Below are 12,768 nucleotides of genomic sequence, written 5' to 3'. Positions count from 1 at the left end.
GCCAGCCTGATGCTTCAGCTGATATTCATACACTTTCCTGGAGGGAACTGTGGGCCTGAAAAAAGTTCTAGTTTGGAAATGCTCTTGGTTGCTGGTAAATAGGTCTGCCTAAAAAAAGTGTACACACATAGAAAGGAAACAATACAATAGAAATTGGGAAGAGTGGAAACAAAATAATTGAGGTTTCTGTTTGTACCAAGAAACAGTTAAAAATACCAGGAGAGCTTTTAAAATGCAACTAAATAAAGTGGTTCTTTTGCTGTGCCCTTAATTAGGTGGAAGAAATAAAAACCTCCTTTTGGTTGGTGGGTTTTCAATTTTTATTCTGTGGTTGAGTGGAAAAATTTACCTGCGTATAACTTTAGAAGAGCTAAAAGGAAACCTTCACATTGCATCACTGAACATGTAGCTTTTTATGTTAACCACAATAAGGATACAGAAATTACAGTAATAGCTTCCAATACCATGAATCTGATACTTTTTTTTTTAATATCATCAATCTTTTCTGAATGATGCCAAGAGCTGAGTGAGCCTAGGGTTTGAATTATGGCTCAACTTTGGAAGCAGCTGTTAGGAACTAGTGGAGGTTACATTTAAATTTATTGTTGAATACCATGTAGGAAACTATGTTGGTCTTTCCAAATTGTCTTGTTACACAAATCAAATGAGTGTATAAGCATCCAATGCTGCAGCTTAGTAAGGGAATCTTAATAAAACAAAGTGCTTCAAACTTGAAAATTTAACTTCAGACTGTCAGCTCCATTTCCTTGCAAACTCTCCCATTTGTCCCTCTATCCCTCAAAGAAGAAAACCAACACAAGACCTGATAATACGCCAGATAATTGCTTGTGTCATTTGAACTTACCTCTTCTCCTCACTGTGTAAATTCTGAATTGCATAAATGAACAGCAACAAAAAAATCACTTGCCTCTGTAGGGCCTCTCTTAAGTGTCTAAAAAAACAGGGCAGGATGTAGAATTGTGAATAAGTTTGTAAGCAGGTTTGCATACATTTTTTACTGTTCCTTTCCAGATGAAGCAGTTTATAAATAAATTTGAATCTGATGTGCCTGTTTAGTGCAGTAGTCAAACTGGAAAAGAGAACAGTTGCATCATTTCTCTTTCGATAGATTGAACTCCATTAGGTTCCATTCTTCCAGCATGAAGATTGTGGATTTCATGTTTCTTCATTAAGTAATTTTTTTTGTCAACTCTCTACTGTTTACATGAAAGCTTTTTCCCCTGTTTCAGCTGTCTGGGCAAAAAAATGTAAGGTTAAACAAAAGACAAAACCGTCTTTGACTGGATATAGTTGGGAGAGGGAATTTCAGTGTAACCCTTTGCTTCTCTCTAAGTCAAATAATAAAAGAAATCAGTTTATCTTCTTAAAAGCTACATCAAAATGTATTACTTTACTGTTCTAACCAGCTGTCCTCTGTTTTTGTTCTCTGGTGATGTACTGTTTACCTGTTCATTGACTCATTTCTTGCTTAACACTGTTACATATTACAGGAATTTTTTGATCCCTTCAAAGTCTTTCAAAGTTAATACCTGCATTGAGTGTTTTTATTTTACCATTGTTCATGATCATCTTCAGGCAAAGGGACTGAGTCTGTCAGGAAGTCATGACAGCTACCTTGCAAAGGTTTTTTTATAACCAGACTGAACCCTAGTGTGGGCTCCAAAAGGGGTGAACGTGGTGGTGTAACTGCTTAGTTTAGGTTTTAACATTATTTTTCCTTACTGAGTTGAGCTTCATCTTACACATATTACTGACATGCTTATATTTTTGTATTTATATATATTTTTTTTTAATTCTGTATAGTTCTTTGGAAGAGGGACAATCCTAGGAGGCATAATTTAAAGACATTAGAAATTCCCTTTTCCTGAGCCTCCTTCCTGAGCTTACACTTTGTTTACTGATTTTATTCCTCACTTCATTAAGCCCGTTTTTAAAAGAGTAGAACTCTGCCTGAGATCCAAACTTAGTGTTACACCTGTGTGCTTTTCTGTTACTCACATTTCATCCAGATGCTTCCTTCGTGCTAGAAAAGTACAGAGGAATCTATTGTTGAGAGACTTTGTAGACTCCACATGCGCTAATAAATGTTTTGAGAGCTTTAGAAAATAGAATGCAGTGTTTGGGGTTTAAGATTCAGGAATCTGAATTGCACTAACAAACTTCGTAATCATACTTGTTTAAGTCTCATTTTGTAACTGCTGACGCTATAGTCCTGCTGTTTAGTGGGATTTTAAGATTAATTTAGGACAAAGGTAAGTATCAGGACAGAGACATTACAGTAATTTTTATTTTGCTGCTTTTTTTTTTCATGGATTTAGCACAGTTTCCACTGAGATACAAACCATTTACCAAACAGTTGCTAGTTAAATCTCCCACTGAGACATGGCTGAAACTATAGCGCTAACGTTTCCATTCACATCAGTGAGGTGTGTGGTGTGCTGGCCATCTGTTTTATAAACCTGAATAGGATCTGAAATCCTTACACCAAAGACCTGATTTTTTTATGCCATCACTTTTATGAAAGTGTGCCATAAAACTGGCCATGTGCTGGCAACCTGTGCAACTGGACCCTTTTAAATCTGTGTAAAAGTGATGACATTCCAAGCACCTCAGCATCTCTTAAAATTAAAACAGCTAATTGCATTAAAGTCTGTGTGTTGAAGAGATTATACTCTTGCTTGGGGTTTGTTTTTCCCCCCTCCCCATCTGCAAGATCCCCGATGGGGTCCACATCTGTGAGAGCAACAGCGTGCACGACAGACTGCCTCACGATTGGCAAGCCAACTGGAAGGAACACTGAGACCCACAAGGATTGCTGGACCCACAGGGTTTTCAGCTTGTGAGAACAGCGAGTTAATTAAAGCCTAAATAAATGAAATGTCCTTCTAGCTGAAGTAAAGATAAATAAATAAATGCCTGCGTGTTGTTGAAGAGGGCTGAATAAAGATGAAAATATTTGTGTCATGTTTATCCAGTAACATCTCTTTAATTGTGGAAGGAGGGCCACCAGCAGACTTGGTGAACGTATACAAATGTTCAGTTCCTGATTTATTTTCAATCTGTTGTTTTAATAGGAGGGGTTCCGCAAAGGTAATGAAAAGTATGTTTTTATATATTTTTCAATAATTATTTAAAGTTTAAAAAGTCTCAGTGTGTATTTTTAGCACGTCTTCCTAGCTACTGCTTCCTTGTCACTGGCAAGTCCAGCCTCTGCCTCCATGCCAGTGCTTGGCAGGCAGATGTCACCAAAGGAGCTGCGTGCTTTGTTTGCAGACCAGTGGTACAGTATATGCTACTAATGCATCATTTCAGTTCTTCTTCAGTTAACAAATATCATCTTAACTTTCCCGTCTTTATATGCTGTCAATAAGAAAAGAAATAGAGCCACTTAAAACATCAGTATGAGATCAATTTTTTCCTTTAAATTTTCTATGGGCCACTTTTTTTTCAGTCTATTAGACTAAACTTAGATTAAATACATATTTAAGGAGTTTGCCTAAGACATATTTAGGAGCCAATTTAATTTCAGTCATGTGTAGACCATTAAGATTATTTGTATTTAAATTGAAGCACTTGCTGAAGTGCTTTGTTGAAATGGGCCTTTGAAGATGTCTAATTTTGGAAGGACTGAGCAATTGCATTTCTCAGCTAAGCCTTGTTTTAAGGTCCTTGAAAAGTTAAGTCCTCAAATAGAAATTTGAGTGTCTCTAGGCACCCATTCTGAGACGATGTGGCTGCTGAGTTAGGTCTTGATTTTCACATCTCCCATTCTCACAGATGAGAGCAATGACTGCAAGACTGTAAAGAAACCATCAGGGTTCTAAAGAAAGCTACCGTGCTGTGCAATCAGCAGCCTTGGCCTAACATCTACTTAAAAGTGTAATCTCACTATTTAAAGTGCAAAAAAAGAAAAAAATTCGCTGTTTAATAATCTGTTGAATATCTAGCACTAGCCTTTTTGTGTTTGTACTCCTTAAATGTTGTAATGATTCATTCCTGATCGTAGAAGTAACAAATATTAAACATATTTAAATTGTAGTTCCTTTCAGAAAAGACCATGGAGTGGGAAAATAAGTATGAAATTGGATGCCTGTTCTAGGAAAACAAACAAACACAGCAGAATGAGTAGAGAGAACATGTTTGCTGCTTATTTTACAAGCAGGACTGTAAAGGAAACAATTCTCTCATTACATGTGTATAAAAATAGGCTTTGAGACTGACTTCTCCAGACATGAGAACTCCTAGCATTTCCCCGTTACCTTGATCCACATCTGCTCATTTGTTCAAAAATGAACCAGAGGTAAGTTTTTACTGGGATATCACGCAGAGTTTAGCACAGGAATAGCACATATATAAACACGTCCTGAGCATGAAACAAGGGCAGCAATATCTTAGCAAACTGCATAAAATCCCTCAGTGCTGACTTCTTTTGTCAAGAGGCAACAAAAACAGTCCAAAAACTGATTAGTGCATTCTTCGGTTCTGGTCAAACCTCAGAAGAAATACTTGCCTGAATGAAAAGAGAGAGCTGGGGTTGATTAAAGAAAACAAGGGCAGAGAATCTCATGGCAGATGGGATGTGCAAACTCTCAGGATTATTTAGTGAAAAATAAGCCAAGTTCAGACTTTGTCTAAGTCATCTGACCTTAGTCTGTTGTGGGAGAAATTAAAAGTTATTCTGTTCAAATGAAATCAGCATACTGGCCAGCTTTTAAGTCTGCTGACTGCCTTTTCCCTGGCTCAGTACTCAGCAAATATCCGAACTGCTGCAACTTCAGTTACTCTTGATCACATCAGCTGTGTTCTGCAGTGTCACAAGAGAGATAATTCTAAAGTATCTGTGTTTAATTTGTAAAGTGGATTGACACCATGATTGTGGGCATCTAAAAACCTTGCAAACACTAATAAGGAAGTGATAGTGTTAGTTACACAAAGTAAAGCCTGCAATCTGTGTAAAAATAGGCTGAAGAAGATAATGAAACATAGCAGCACTTTCAGCATGTGAATATTATGAACCCAGGAAAGTTTTAGTTTTGAAAATCCTTTGAATATTTTTCACTTAAGTTGCAATACAAGGACCTGAGGAAATGTTCAGTTTGTCTTTAAGTTTGAAGGGCCACCATTACATTTGTAGCTTCTTCTGATTTCCTCTGAAGATAGGCGAATACTGAAGACGTGTTTGTGTAACCATTATGCACAGAGGATAAAAGCTGCTGGTGAAATCCAGTCCATCTCAAATGTCTGTGTAGTTTCATCCATCCAGATGCATGATGAAGCAGTTTTCCTCAAGTGCGTACCTAAAGTCCATAGGTAACTGATAGGCATTGATAGGTGCTTTGGAAGGCTTCCCTGGTGAGATCCTGCCTCCTATACTTCTGGCATCCAAGGTGGGTGGCTACGAGTTTCCTTCTAGGGACCATAGAGACACCGTCCTCCCTCCATCAACTGTACAGACAAGCTCAGAAAATGGCAGGACAAGTACTTGAACAGAGTACAACTACAGAGTCATTGCCTCAAGTGTGCTACCCCAACCAATTCCCTTTATGAAATAGCAACCATTATTCACCCTGACATTTTCTTTTGTCTGTACATTACCATAATGATTTCTCCCTTCTAGAACAAAACTGGGGAGGATGTCAACAGAGGGAGGTTTGTAAAAGTGAGGAATTCTGCCCATGACACAGCTACAGACATACGTTCCTCTAGTGCCTGCTGGGTTAATAGGGTCTCTGAGAACGCGGTCTCCTGCCTGCAGAGGGCGTACGGCTCCTCAGTTTTCCCTGCCAAAATGTGTGTGGAAAAGGGAGAAACTAATGGAGCATACATCGCAGTATCCTTGCATGCACACTGCTGCAGTTGATGGATCAAGGATCTCTCCAGTAATGTGAGGTTACCAAAAGTGTAATTTCAGTGGAAAAATTTGGACTCTTCCCAAGCATCCATGTATCCCCCCACCGAAGTAAATTGATACTTTATATAGGGAACACTGAAGCCTCTCTGGGACATGTGTTCAGAAGGAATGTCCTGTGGGTACTTGTGCTTCTTAAAAATCATCTGTTTTCATTTGTGTCTCCATTTCCAGAGCTCCCAACACAGTGGCTCCTCTACCTCATTAGCATCCACCAAAGTTTGCAGCTCTATGGATGAAAATGATGGCCCTGCAGAAGGTAACATTTGGAGGCTGACATTTCAAAGCAGTCAGTGTAGTGATAACAGCAGCTGTGTAGAAAATGAGTCATTCTTCCTGCCAGAGAAAGTGGGAGCATTGCAGGCTGGATTATTTTCCATGAGGAAGCTCCTCAGCCTTAGCAAACCAGTTAGGTTCACTCGTGATCAAATTTGATCTGGACATCACTCTTCAGAGGAATATTTTTTTGCGGAATACTTGAGGTATTATTTCTGCAAGCAACGCAGTGCTGACTGGCTTATTTCAGTATTTTTGCTTCATGTGTCATGGTACTAAAGAACACACTGCAGTCCTGGGTCTTTAGGAAGTCTTACTCCATGCTAAGGCTGTGAGCAAGTTGGCTAAGGGACAGGGTCTGCTCGAACACTGCTGGCTCACACGCACATCTATGCACGTGTGTGTGTATCTGTGCTCCTGTTGGAGAATAACTCTTCATGCTGTCTGTGAATTCAGACAAACCTCAACCTCCTTGTGTCCTAACATTCACTTTTAAAACTCACCTGGAGCAAAGGACAGAGAAATACACAGTTAAATGCACTGTCTTAAAGAGTGTAAACAAAAATCACATTTCTGAGAGGCTTTTTTTTTATGTAAAAATATTTATATACTAGTTTGTATCAGCTGCAGTTTACAGGCAGCTTTTAGAGGCATGTTAGGTATTTGTAACACTATTTCAAATACATTTAAAAAGAATGGTACAGGAATGAGCACTAAAACACATTAAACTACAAGCTTTTCTTATGCTTAGACACTGTGTAATGCAATTTTACCTAAACATCTGGTACCCAGGTTGCATGCAAGGTAATATTATTGAGAACATTTGTTTAAAAACTAAATATTTAATATTGGGGGATGGGGAGAACTAGCACTTAGCACATGAGGAGTTTTATGGATGTCTCAGTTTACAGGATGTAATAAAATAAGTGCTTGAGTGTTGGACTTCTTTGGTACATATATTTAATCATGCTGTGTCAAGGAGTTCCAGCCCTTTTTGGAGGCTGGTCTGCGCTTGTGCAGATCACAGAGGCCTTTTCGTAATTAAAAAAATACAATTTTGGTTTTGTCTTGGGGGCATATTGCAGTGGCAATGGTAAACTATATAACACTCAAATGGTGGTATGTTTGAGCCCCCAGAAGCCTTATTTTTCATTATTGTATCTGCATGAAACCTGTTGAGTATATACAATGTCAGCAGCATGGTTTCACTGTACAGTAAGTGAGATACTGACTGAATGGTTTCCAGGCTCCTAAACTGTGGACTTAAAATGCATGTTATGTGCAACATCTGTGTTTCCTTCACTAACAATAAAAATGTACTAATGATTCTTTCAGAAGTGTTGGAGGAAGGTTTCCAGGTTCCAGCATCGATAGCAGAGCGATATAAAGTTGGAAGGACTATAGGAGACGGAAATTTTGCTATTGTGAAGGAGTGTATAGAAAGGTGAGGAGGATAATATGCTTATTACTGTAAAAAAATTCATTAATGTCATGCTTTTTCCAGATCATATCTTTATTTGTAGAATACAAAAATGTAATAAGGTAATGTCTCAATGCCAGATGGAAAAACTAACGTCCTTGTCAAATGAAAAAAAGAGTGAGTTCAAGGGGCAATCTATGAATTTAATTCTTTTTGGGGTTTATATGGGTTTTTTTCTGCTGCACTCCACATGATTTTGCCAGTTCTTTGTGTTAAATCTTTCTTGTTGCATTGAAATAACATATTTTCTTGCAGTATGTTCTTGCAAGTCTCCTTTTATGTTCGACCAGTGGCACATTTCACGTGTAGGAGCACTCTCTAAAGATGTCAGGAAATTATGTATTTGTGGTGTAGTGGCAATGGTCAGTACAAAGAGCTAACTTTGGATCCATCTATTCTGCCATCTGACACTGAGGAGTAGTCTCTTCCGTGTTTATTTTTAATTAAATGGACATCTAACTCCTGCTTGCCTGCTTTGTGCCATTATATTTGCTCCTTCCAACTTTATGAGCCTCACTGCAGAGACCAAAATCTAACTTCTTAAGTGACCTTTACTGTTAAGAGGTGAAAACAGTCATTGATTTTAGACATCTGCTCCAGAATAGAGAAGTCACAAGTCACCTCAAATGTCAGTGTTGATGAAAATGTCCAGGCTGACTAGTTCATGTCTCTTGCTAGGTCAGGTCAGGTTTGAACTGCCTCTACCCAACCTTAAGAGTGTAAAAATTAGGGAACCAAACAGAAATGCTCTAAGCAGAACTCTGGTTGGCTTTTGGTGGTATTGTTAAAAATAGGACACTATGGAATATAAAAGACAGAAGGTATTTCACCTGTATGTGAAATGACTGTAAGATTGCTCATGTTAGATAGGAGCAGTTCAGACAAAGCAAAAACCTGCCAGAGCTGAAGATGTCCAAAAGAGAGAACAATAGAGATGTCAAGGTTTGAGAATGAAATTTCGTGAGTTAAGTTTTCTATCCCCTATTACCATATCCTGGAGAGGAGACTCTTACAGAAGTCTATAATCTCACCTTGGGGCTCGAAGAAAAAATTGCTCTTTAGCCTGTAAGAATATAATATAAACCCTGGAGAGTGACATTAAATCTCATGTCAGACAATGATAAATTAGCCTGGCTGGTTTTAAACTAGTCTCCTTGGAAAAATACAGGTCCACCTCTGCATCCAAAAGTGCAGCTTGGAGATCAGGAAGACAGCTGTTGGGGGAAAGGGTAAGAGTGGATTTTGTATCGGCTGACAGTGTGCTTGTGGGACTTGGCCAAAACTCTAAAAGAAGCCTCTAGCACTCTGCCAGAGTGAGTTCATGGCGGAGCTAGTCATCCAGAGGGCGACTGCTGTTCAGATCAAACCTCATGGTCTGAACACTAAACTGTATGGAAACCTAAAGGAAGCAAAGCAAAACAGTGTGAAAGAAAAAAAGCACTGTAAAACCCTATGGAGGAGCGTGGCTGATTAAAAAGATGGGTAAAAACACATAGCTAAGAAAAGAGAAAAAGACAGCTAAAGTTGAAGTGAATGGTGACTGGGAAAAGCAGATTAGAAGCTAAAATAAAGAAAGGTTGTGGTTTTACTAAACTCATTCAGCTGAAAATGCCATTTGTGCTGAGAGACAATACAAATGTGCTAGTGTGCATGTTACAATTCTTTCCTGAGCTCAGAGAAAATACATGAACAAAATTAAATATAGGTCACATTACACATAAAAATAGTACTGATTACAATATCCTTGAGAGTTTGAATGAAAACTGTTTCCTGTCCTCCTGTCTATCCCACTGGTCCCAGAAGTATCCAGTAACATGGTGTGTCTAATGAGTATGTACTCAAATAGCGTGATTACCCAGGTATTCCCAGATATATGCTCTCTGAGCCATACCATTCCATAGATCCCATTTCTATCAGAGAGCTACTACTTCAGGAGATCTTGAAAATTAAAGTGGAATTACTTCTGTTAGTTTCCGCTTCTAAAGCAGTATACCCTTGCCATCACAATTGTGGAAGGATAAATTAAAGACTCAGAGGGTAAATTAAACCAGTACATGTGAAACTCCTTCAAAAATATTCTTTGCAGTCTTTTTAAGCCTCTTTAACCACCTCGCTTCAAAGTTTGAGATGTCCATCATTTGCAGAGCCAAAATTAATGGGGTGATACTTGGGACAGAGGACTTTTCCATTTTCTTCTGAAGTACAATTCCTGTGTGCATTAGACTTCAAAGGAATAGCACCATGAGGTGTTAAACAAGTAGGCATGGGTCTTGTTACACAAATTCAGTGGTCACATGGATACTTCTTCTCCATAGCTGTAAGATCAGTCTGTGAGTGAGTACTGGTTAATACATGTCTGTGAGCACTTCAATACATTCACAGGCGTCTTCTTCTGACAATGAACAGTCCAATTAGAAGTCAGAAACCATCTCCAAAATTTTAATGTGAGGACTTCTAAATCCCATTTTAAGCATCTGTGAATGCACAGACACACACACTTAAATACCTTTAATGCACACACAAATATAACAGAGATAGATTTTTGTCTACAGTGCAGAGTAAATCCCTGTGAACTTTGCAAAAGTGTAAAAGAGCCAGGGAATGTGGCACCAAGTCCTGTTGTGAGCTAGAGATCTAACTCTGCCATAGTGCAGCGGGTCCAGACTTCTGTCCAGCCATAACATGTTGCCTACTTTTTGTGGTTCCTTTTTATTGTTTGGAGTGAGCATGATGCCTGTTTCACAGTGACTTTCTGACATGGCCATGCATATTTTTTGGCAGTGTGTAAGTTGTAGTGCTGCTGACAGCCTGTGGTTCTGCAGCTTTTTAGGGGAACGGATTTACATTATCTTAGCTTTAATTTTCCTTTTACCAAAACAAAGAGTAGTCAGAGTTGTCATCTGCTTGTTACATATTTGCTCCATCATATGCACGATTTGTCCTGCGGTGTTTTTGTATGTGTTCAATTTTAACTTTCAGATACTTCCAAATTCTGACATTTCCTCACTAGCTCAGATTTCCCAGTGTCTTGGAGTACATGGAGTCTCCCATGGCCAACAAAAACCATCAATTTCCTTTCTCATGACAGAAAGGAAGCATTCCTAGGGCAACCAAGCAGCTTGGAGACTTCTATTGAAAGAGGCTATATTTTGTCTGAGTTTGAACCCCAGATATCTTAATTTCTAATATTTCTTGTTCAACCTCCTCCTTCTAGTCCCAAAAAATAGTGTCCAAATCTCTTCCTGTCCCCTCACTGAGCTTGGACTGTAGCCACTGAAGAGCAGCACTGAGAAGGGGTACCCCACATGGAGTGCAGCCAGTTTTGGGGGGCTGTAGCATTAAACCCCTGTGTGGGGGAGTACAGATAGGAGAAGTTTTTAATTTTTATTTGCACAACTCTTAAACAGATGTGCTGTACTTTTTTCCCCAATTCATAAATCTTCTCATCTTGTGTGATTTCTTTTAAGTGATGTCCTAATAGACACAGTTTTAGCTCTTTGCCTGGGAACTCAAACAAAATGACTATTTTGATGTTTTCTTTTTACTGAATTCCCCATTTTCCCTTAAATTAAAAGTAAGTGGTACATCATTGCCAGAGGAGTTCTCCATGTTTTAATATGGCAATGAAAATGCCCAGTTCTTTTCCAGATACAGTGTTTTCAGTGTATTACTCACATTGCATGTCCTGTTTGACAGACTGAGCACATTTTTAGACACATTAATGTCTCTGTTGAACATACTCTATATCAATTTAATGTATTGGTTTAACTACTGTGTTTTGTGAAATGAAGAATGAAAAAATGGCCCTGTATTCTTGAAAGGTTATTTTTTTTCTTAATTTTTAACCAAGCATGCCTAAGGGCAATGTAATAGATATTTGTAACCTGTTTAGGTTCTTATTACAAACGGAAAATATTTCAGTAAGATCTTTTTCTTAAATTACCCGTTTTCCATTTAACATTATGGTGAAACTGCATCTTGTAAACAGAGCTTCTTGTTTTCATCCTTACAGCCATCTTTTGGGTTTGTAACTTAATTAAAAAATGGAAGTTGATACTGTTAACTTGTCTACAACTAATTTTTCTATGTTAGCAATCTAGATAATAAATATCAATGTGTATGTGGTAGTGATAAATATTATAAGGTTTCAAAACAATGCAGTAGTTAAAAAGAAATGTGTTCTCATCCGGAACTAATTCCTCTGTAATTCCTTACTGTCTCCAGAACCTTTTACATTCTGCCTAACAGCCAACATATTTAACTCTGCTGAATATCCTATACTTACTAAATACATAAAACACTATTCCAAGGACTGACCTTTTTATCGTAGCAGTTGAGACTGCAGATATGCAAACAAATGACTTTTCACTTTAAGTAAAAAGTAAGTCAGTATTTTCCATGGGTTGTATTTTTTGTGTAATAGAAAACAAAACTTTTTGTTTTGAAAATACGTGAACCTGTGAACACTGTATGGTATTTTTACATAAAAGTGAAAAAGTAATAACAATTCTCATTAGAAAATGAAAGAAAAAATTAAGCAATTTCTTGTTTTGAAAACAATGAAATGTTTTCAAAAAAAAAAGTTTTATATCTTTTTCTCAGGCATGTGTATTTAATAACTTTGGCTCAAATTCACAACACCAGTCAAATCTAAGCTTTGTTTCTTGGAAAAAACAAATATTTGACTAGAACTCTTCACTACAGTTACTGTACTCAAATGAAAAATATAAACACAGCTGGGAAAAATATTCAATGTGATTGAACATACACTTTTTTTTCTCTTTCCTCAGATCAACTGGTAGAGAATATGCTCTGAAAATAATCAAGAAAAGTAAATGTAGAGGAAAAGTAAGTTCAAAAAACATATGACACCAAAGATGTTTTTTTCCAACAAATGTTTTGTGAGGGAACATTTTGGGAAACTGTTGGTATTTGTGTCCTTCCTGACAAGTGTTAGAATCTCTTTGGTTGAAGTCTTTTCCTGCCCTCTGGAGACTCGTGGAGTTTCAGGAGAAAAAGCTGTCATGTTCTTTTCTAGATGTGTATGTTGATTCTCCAGTTGGTTGTGTGTGACTCCTTGCTC

At 37.9% G+C, this 12,768-nt stretch overlaps 1 protein-coding gene across 3 annotated transcripts in view; it reads left to right on the top strand.

Moving 5' to 3' along the window:
- Positions 1 to 12,768, top strand: part of DCLK1 (doublecortin like kinase 1) — a 242,174-nt gene that overhangs the window by 183,400 nt on the left and 46,006 nt on the right. For all 3 annotated transcript variants that reach the window (XM_039566515.1, XM_039566521.1, XM_010400328.4), the window contains 3 exons: positions 6,104 to 6,188; positions 7,541 to 7,649; positions 12,476 to 12,533. In XM_039566515.1, coding sequence (XP_039422449.1) covers positions 6,104 to 6,188; positions 7,541 to 7,649; positions 12,476 to 12,533 — 252 coding nt within the window. The remainder of the gene's footprint in view (positions 1 to 6,103; positions 6,189 to 7,540; positions 7,650 to 12,475; positions 12,534 to 12,768) is intronic.

The sequence above is a fragment of the Corvus cornix genome, chromosome 1, assembly GCF_000738735.6.
Source record: "Corvus cornix cornix isolate S_Up_H32 chromosome 1, ASM73873v5, whole genome shotgun sequence".
NCBI lineage: Eukaryota > Metazoa > Chordata > Aves > Passeriformes > Corvidae > Corvus > Corvus cornix.
Note: the sequence above shows the minus strand (reverse complement) of the source record. Positions and strands in the feature narration are given on the sequence as shown.